Below are 8,388 nucleotides of genomic sequence, written 5' to 3' on the forward strand. Positions count from 1 at the left end.
AACTAACCATGAAATATAGTAGATAAGAGTCTAATATCCTAATAATAGAAACTAAAAGAATGATATTTCAATTGTGACAAAAAAAAAACCCATATATATCTTAAATTCTAAACATATTACTTTCCATTTTTTTTACATGAATTTTTGAAATAAAAAGATCTCTACATTCCTTTATATGCCCTCCATGGTCACTAAATTTCAAAGAAAAAAAAAGGCATGTTAAATATTTACAAGGCATCTTTGACAAATTCTTGGGATTTTTAATTACACCCAAATTAAGATGTGGCCATAAAATGATCAATGTAAAAATCTTGAAATACTATTGATGAAGTAGTCTTCCCAATACATAAGTGGTTGAAAAAGGATGAGTTGACATTGGATATAGCCATTTTTTTTCCTTTTGTTTGGGGAAAAAAATTTGAAAACAATTTTGTATTTTTGTTATCAAAACTTTTCAATTTCATGAGATTTTTTATTGCATAACTTGTCAAAATTAACATTTATGAAGAACAAAATAAATGAAAACAAAATTTAAAAAGATCGTAATCCAAATATATTTTCATTTGGTTAAAAGTACAAATTTGATCTATATGATTTGAGTTTAATTTTAATTTGGTATTATGATTTTAAAAGTTTATATTTGGTATCTACGGTTTGGTTAAATTTCTATAAATCGTTCCTAGATCTTTTTTGTCCACTTGAAAATCACCGTCTAATTTAGTCATTGTAGTTTTTTTTAGTACAACATGTGGATGTGGAGAGTAGAACTCACGATTTTTTGATCGGAAACAAGTGTTTTAACCAGTTGAGATATGCTCAGATCGGTTTGGTCATTAACTTTTAAAAAAGTGAAAATTTAGACACTTCATTTCATTTTTATCTCATTTCTTTTGGATCACAATTACACCGTGAAAATTCACTCATTAAATTTCTTGAACTGGAGCCATAAATTTGTATTAAAGAGCTTCGATGTTATATAAAATTTATTTTAAAATTTTGCAAATAGGAACTATATTAGTCCCCTCCTAAAAGTACTAGTCCAAAATATACGTTTTGAGGGGACAAAAATTAAAATAACCCAATGCAAAAAAAAAATTATAGACACTAAAATAATATTTAAGTTGATGTTAAAAAAATAATAATAATAAATAAAGGTTTATTGTTTTTTACAGTTTACCGGATCCAGGTGGATTTACTGTATCCAATGTAATTGGTGGGCGCGGGGCCCACACTATGTGCCGTCGTCTGTCTCACGTTCCCTTATATTTTATCGAAGATTCCAAATATTCTTTTAACCTTCAAATTCCACAAAACGCCAATAAATAATACAAGATAAGACAACATTTCTACAATTAATTTAATTCATATATATAATTAACAAAAAATCTTCTTCTTTTTAATATTTTTGTAACTTTTTTTAACTTATTTTCAAACTTAAACTAATGAGATGATGTGAAATTGTTCTATTTTCTTATGTGTTTGGTCGAATGGTAAAAATATGAATTTTAGGGTCGGTTTGATAATATTATATTTTTGTCTGTTTTTTGTTTTCTCCATTATAATAAATGAAAATAAAATTGAGATTGATGGTTGTTTCTTATTTCTAGTTTTTTATTATTATTATTTTCTGTTGTTAAAAAAATAAACAGAAACATGTTTGTTTTTGTTCTAAAAGTAAAAATTTATATGAAAATTAATTTTTGAAATTAAATATTCATAGTTGTATTTATTTTTTTAATATTTATTAGGCAAAAAGTATGAGTCTATTTAGTAACTTTTTTCCTTATCTTTTTATTTTACTCATAAAAATTCATTGAGTACACTAAAATTTTATATATAATATGTAAGCAAAAATTTTATTTGTTCAAAGGAGTTTCTGGTTTGTGTTTTTTTTTTACAAAAAAAAACAGTGATAAAAAAACAATGATTCAAATACTTAGTGAATTAAAGTGATTATTACCTTCTTTTAATGATATAATTTTTTTTACTACATATTATAAAAGGTTGTAAGTCAAGAATAATAAAATAAAATTTTTATTTTGTTTTGTTTAAATATAACTTGAAACAAGAAACATGATTTTGTTGTTTCTAAAATATCTACACAATTTTAGAACATTTATTAAAAATGGGTTTGTTTCAATTTTAAAGTAGACTGTGAATTAAATTACTTTTAAAAAAATGAGAACGAAAAAAAGAAAGATAATATAACTAGTAAGTATCCTTAATTTTCAAAAGTATAATAAAAAATAAAATCGTTATCGAATAGGATATGATTCATTTATTGCCTAATAAAAAAAATCTAGTGGGTTTTAAGAGAATTTAATTAGTTATTACATTTTCAACCAAATCCTTCTGCTAAAAAAACCCTAAATCCCTTTCTTTCCTATCTCTATCTAATTTATTATAATTTCAAGATATCAAAACACCTTTTAAAGGATTAAATAAATTGTTTAGTGTACTAAAAAAATAAATTGTTTATACATAATTGTTAGGAAAACAAAAAGTAAACTTAAATGCATCATGATTATGCAAGACTTAAATTTTTAGATCACAACAAATCGAAATAATGAGCAAAAGTAGAAAAGTTATCAACAAATAAATACTTTTAAATATGTTCATAAATAAAAGAAGAAACTCGCGAAAGGAATGTAGTAATGGCGATTCTTATTTATTTTTTTTTTTTTTCCATTTCAATCTTTCTATTTCAATGTGGCCTCTCAAATATCTTAACCTCAATTAAAAAATATATATATATATCTTCAAATAAAAATGAGCTTTTATACATATAAGATTTGAATTGATTCGTATATTATATGGACTAATTTTGTTTAGTATAACAATTTGGAGATATAAGGAATCAAACATTCGATTTCGGAGAAAATAATACATGTCAATTATTGTTGAGCTAGGTTTATGTGGGTTATATAAGGATAGCAACATAGCGGGACGGGGTTGGAGGGGCAATCCGGGGATTTTTTACCCATCCCCTTCCCCGAAATTCTGGGAGCGGGGCGTTATAAATATATGTTTTTTAATTTTTTTAATTAATTTTTTTATTACTCGTATTAGAAAAAAAGCAGCTAAAAAAACTATTAGCTTGAGTTTTTTTTAAGTATTTATAGAATTAATATATATTAATATTATTATATAAAAATAGAAAAACTGATAAAATATTAAGCGGGATGGGGCAGGGAGACCTCCTCCATTCCCACTGGAGATTCCGATTAGGATCCTCGGTTTGACCCGTCCTCGATCAAATCGGAGATTCCTCGACCCAATCGGATGGGGTACCGCAGGGATTGAGTCCCGCAGATTTTTTTGTCATCCCTAAGGTTATATAGTACAATTTTTAAACTAAAAATGAGATTTTTAAATAAATGAATAAACAATAAGTATAGTTTAATGGTAAAAAAAAATTCACTAGTGTACTAAAAAATGGGTCAAAAGCCAAACCGAACATAGCTCAAGTGGTTAAAACACCTCTCTCTGACCAAAAAGTCATGAGTTCGAACCCATCCCAAAATATTGTAAAAGAAAAAAAAAAGGGTAAAAAATTTACTTTACCCTCTCAAAAATGGTAGGTTTCAATCTATATATATTTTTTAATCTTATTTTCTAGAATCAATATTGTGTAACTTATCTTAATTAGATCTCTATAACTAGATTTGTTATCTGAGCTACATTTACCCATTTATTCCTTTATTGAATTAAAATAAATAAAACAATTCCAAACAATCTTATAAGTTGCAAATTTATTCTTATCATACTCGTCTATACATGCAAAATAATTTTAAATCACATTTTGATCAGCGAACTTTGAGTTTGCTCCATTATCGTCTCTAAATTTTTAAGATGTCCATTAGCCTATAAACAAAAACAATTGTTTTAGTTCTTAATTTAATTTTTATCACTAACAACAACCACACTTAGTATATACTTCAACCAATTCGAATAGCTTCAAATACAAATCTAAGTTTGCACATTACATCGCATAGTCGAAACCATATATTAAAACAACGATGCAAAATTATTAAGCAACAAAATAGTTATTTTTTGAAAATTTCACAAACAAAATGAGATTTATATTATGCTAAATTACTTTAAATGCCCTCCTCATTCATTTTTTTTTTCCATAAATACACACACATATTAATTGCATAAGCTATCACCCCAGCCTCCAAAAAGCAAAAGTGTAAATACCTCACTTCATAGAAGGGAAAAATGGCAACTGAACAATTCTTTACAACAGGAAAAAAAAAAAAAAAAAGAAGAAGAAAAATTACAAGTTTTGCCCTTGCATTTTTTAAAAAAAAAAATATATAATAAGTCTTAATAGGTTAATATTGGTCCACAAACTTCCAATTTTATGTTAGTTAGGTCTTTTAAGTTTTTATTTTGGGTCGAATTGTCAACATTTAAAAAAAAAAAAAATTCACATACCCATTAGAAATATTAAAGTTTGGATTGGATTTGCACACAAAATTCAATTTTACGTGGAATAGTTATGTTAATTTTAAGAAAAGTTGAATATGTCAGATACAAAATTAAAAGTTTAAGGATTTATTAAACACAAAATTGAAAATTCAAAGACTTAAAATATTAAATTTTTTAAAGTTCAAATTTGATTTTAATTCTCTTAATCCCAAACTTCCATCGAGTTTCATTTTGGTTCCTATAGTTAGGATAATTTCAAATAAATTCATATAGTTTGGTTAAATTTCACAAATTGTCCCTAAACCAGGTTCAAAAAAATCTATCTACTTCCTTCTAATTTTTCCCTAAGCCTAAACTCCTCAATTACAATTAGCTAACATAGTTATCCAAATATTGAAAGGACAATTACCAAATAGAAACAAAACATAAACTATAGAAATTACTTTCGTAGAAATATCGATAAGATGAATACTTATGTAAAAGTTAGAGAAATTAAAAAATCTTAAAAGTTATTTAAATTAACAAATAAACATTCTTTTTATTTCTAAATAAATTAAAAATAATTAATATTAATATTATCTATATATTAGTGACATTTTGTTGATATTTTTCATATTTGTTTATTTTTTCTAATATGATAGAAATGTCGATCTATCCCTCGTATCGATGTTGAACCTATGAATACATGAAAATTGAATATGTCGACGAATATTTAATACTGTGAAACAACCCACCCAGAGAACTAATTTATAATTTAAACCAAAAAAAAAAATCGTATGAACTTTAAATTTGAAAAAAAGTAAAAAGAAAAAGTAAATTATTATTTTAAGAAGAAGAAATAAAGAGGAAAAAATATATTACCCACTGGAGGTCTCTCTCAGTGGCATATGATAAGAGTGATATTACCTTTTTATTCCTCTTGGAGACAAGCGAAGAACGACAAATCTTCTCCTTTTCAATCTACTCAGATCTCTCAGTTTCAATTTCAATTTCAATTTCAATTTCATTCTCTCCTCAAAAATGTCTCTCCAAATCTTCAATCCTCCTTCTTCCTCCTCCTCCTCATAATCTGCTTCCCGATTCCGATTTTGATTTCGATTTTCGAATCGATTTCCTCTTTGATTTGATTTTCTCGATTCAATGAGGTGCAAGAAGCATCTCTCCGACGCCACCAGCGCCGTCGGCGTCTGCGCCACCTGTCTCCGGGAGCGCCTCCTCTCTCTCATGGCGGCTCAGGCCAGGGCCGAGGCTCTAGCGCAGGTTCATGAACTGCACCTCTCTCGCCTCCGTTGCGAAGATCTTCCGAGGAAATCCGATCCTCATCCTCATCCTCCTCCTCCGCCGCTGCTGTTTCCGCGCTCTGTTTCGCCCTACGTCTCGCGCCGGAAGGTCGAGGACTCGTCGTGGAACTTTCCGAGTCCGTTGGATGATCGCCACCGCCGATTCCACCACCGCTTCTACAGTACTCCGCAGGTCGGTCCTACTTACTGCGGCGGCGGTAATGGTAATACTGCTTCTTTTGTTACTACCGGCTCTGTTTCTAGGAAACAGAGGAGTAGGTTTTCGCTCTGGTCTAGTCTTTTCAGGTCCAGATCCGAGAAATTGGATTCGGTTCCTCGAGATTCTTCATGCGAACCTGCCTCCTCCTCCTCCGCCGCCGCCACCGCCGCGTATTCGTCTTCGTCTTGGCTGTCGTCAATGTTCTCCGGCCGGAAGAAGAAGCAATCGAAGTTTTGCGCGATTGAAGCCTCTGTAGATGCAATCGATCAGAGGAAGAAGAAGCAATCGAAGTATTTCTTCTCGCGAGGAATGTCGCCTGCGGGAGGAGCGAACGAGGCCGCCGCGGAGGGAGATTACGATGATCGCCGCGACGGATCTCCTCCGGCGAGCGGCTACTCCTCCGAGTCATCGAAGTGGAAACCGTCTCCGGCGGCGTCTCACGGATCGACGGCGAGGCGAGGGCGGCAAGGACTGAGTCGGAACGTTTCAGGTCTGGCGTTTTGCTTGAGTCCACTGGTGAGAGCGAGCCCTAACCACCGGCACTGGAGCCAGAAAGGACTGCCGCCGGAATTGGCGTATTCCGGCGAAGTTAGGGTTCAGACCAAGCCTCATCTCTCCGAGGCGGCGTCGTTTTGCGCGAACCGGTCTCGGAAACTCGCGGATTTCGGAAGAGGCAATGCCAACCGTTGATTTTGAAGACCGTTGACATTCAAACAGACGGTGCTGATTTCATCGCTCACAAAAACTTCTCAACAAGTACGGTTTTGCCCTCACTCCCTCTCCCACCAAATTGTTTATTACTACTAATCTTCAGCTCATTCCTCACTGTAAAGGCTGGGGAAAAAAACTTAAATCAAAGGGTCAAAATAGGTAAAAAAAAAAGAAAGAAATTAATTATTTGTTATTTCTATATACTAATTAATTAATGTTCATTACACAGAAATGAGAATTAGTTTTCGGTTTATATTTGGATTTGGATATGGGTTTTTCAAATTTGGAATCTGGTTTTTTCTTTTTCTTTTTAATAAATTATAATGTATTTAGTGGAAGATATTTAATTTAAATAATGAAAAATAAATGCTTCTTGCCAAATGGGTTGTGGTTCGGTCCGGTGGTTGAAGATTTGATCTAGTGGATGCGGCGGCTCCACGTGTACGGTTATAAAAACCACAAATATACTTATTTATCGCCGTGAAATTTATTCCTATATATTTTTGGATTTATTTATTTTCTCCCAACCTTCGACGGATGAATTACGAAAATCAATTGGATAGTGTAAATATATATATATATATATCATTGTCATTTGTCAGTAGAATCTATTTGGTTAAATTATACCTCTATCTCTTTACTTTTATGAATTTTGGTTTTGTATTTTACAGTTTTTTGTTTCCATTCTTGTTTTTTAATTGTCAGATTCCCACACAATGAGTGTAAAAAAAATTGTTAAATTTCTTTTTTTTTTTTGGGTTTATGTTTTAACTTTATTTTTAAATTTTAGTTCATATGCTTTTAAAATTTTTATTATCATCACGGTGGTGAGAACTAATAAAAATATGATGCAACAAGTCATTGCGACGGTAATCAACTAGAAGTCACGATAATCCAACAAGTTTGATTGGTTGTAATTTAAAGTAGGATTAGTTTTGTTCGTAGTCTCCTATTGGAGATCTTTTTGAAAAGCAATTCACATTGTCGAATCGTCGAATCAAATTGGCGTAAGAAAAATTTTCAGTTATATTTAATATCGCTCATTAATAACGTAAAAGGTATGGAGACCAAAATCCGGGTTAGTTTTTATGGTATCTCCTTCGTTTTCATTTTCAACCTTAGAAGATTTTTTTTTTCTTTAATTCATATTATGATGTTACTAGACAATTCAATGCACATAATAAATTCATAAAGATGGAGTCAAATTGCTACACTTGCAATGTTCACATTACTATACTAATACAAGTCCAAAGGTAAGAGTTTAAAGTCTAAATTGTTGCAACTCCAATAATTACGATAGCAAATTGAACGTTCCATCAAAAATCAAGTAGAAATGTCAACACGACCATAGTTTAGTGGTTAAGACATCTATACTTTCTCTATAAGTTTAATTCTCTTCTAGATATTCGTGATGTGATATTTTAAAATTTTTTAAAAATGAAGTGTCAATCTTAATATAATTCAAATAGTCTGTCTCTTCCTATAAATAATAGATTTAAATCTATTTTCCCTAATTTGTAATGTAATATTATCTCAAACTTACCTCCTACGAGGAGAAACATTAATGTCTAAACAATTGAGTTATATCCATGGTAATTTTATTTTAGTCGTTAAACTTTCCAACATTTGATTTTGATCCTTTTTCTCAATAAAAGAAAAAAATATATTTTATTTTGCTTAATTTTAATACTAGAACCTTTTAAATCTTAACCCACCGTACAAATTGTCGAGTCCAACCAATGA

The 8,388-nt window shown here is 30.5% G+C and overlaps 1 protein-coding gene across 1 annotated transcript; it reads left to right on the forward strand.

Annotated features, from left to right (window-relative positions):
• Window positions 1–5,330: 5,330 nt before the first annotated feature.
• On the forward strand, window positions 5,331–6,898 carry LOC111022776 (uncharacterized). Its single transcript, XM_022300023.2, has one exon. The coding sequence runs from the start codon at window positions 5,575–5,577 to the stop codon at window positions 6,622–6,624; it is 1,050 nt and encodes a 349-aa protein (XP_022155715.1). The 5' UTR covers window positions 5,331–5,574; the 3' UTR covers window positions 6,625–6,898.
• Window positions 6,899–8,388: the final 1,490 nt, after the last annotated feature.

Source organism: Momordica charantia (genome assembly GCF_013281855.1).
Source record: "Momordica charantia cultivar OHB3-1 chromosome 7 unlocalized genomic scaffold, Mcharantia_2.0 BLBB01000007.1, whole genome shotgun sequence".
In the NCBI taxonomy this organism is placed as follows: domain Eukaryota; kingdom Viridiplantae; phylum Streptophyta; class Magnoliopsida; order Cucurbitales; family Cucurbitaceae; genus Momordica; species Momordica charantia.

What these genes read in the sequence shown, in the direction of transcription:
- LOC111022776 (XM_022300023.2), top strand. Translation starts at nt 5,575, where the DNA reads ATGAGGTGCAAGAAGCATCTCTCCGACGCCACCAGCGCCGTCGGCGTC.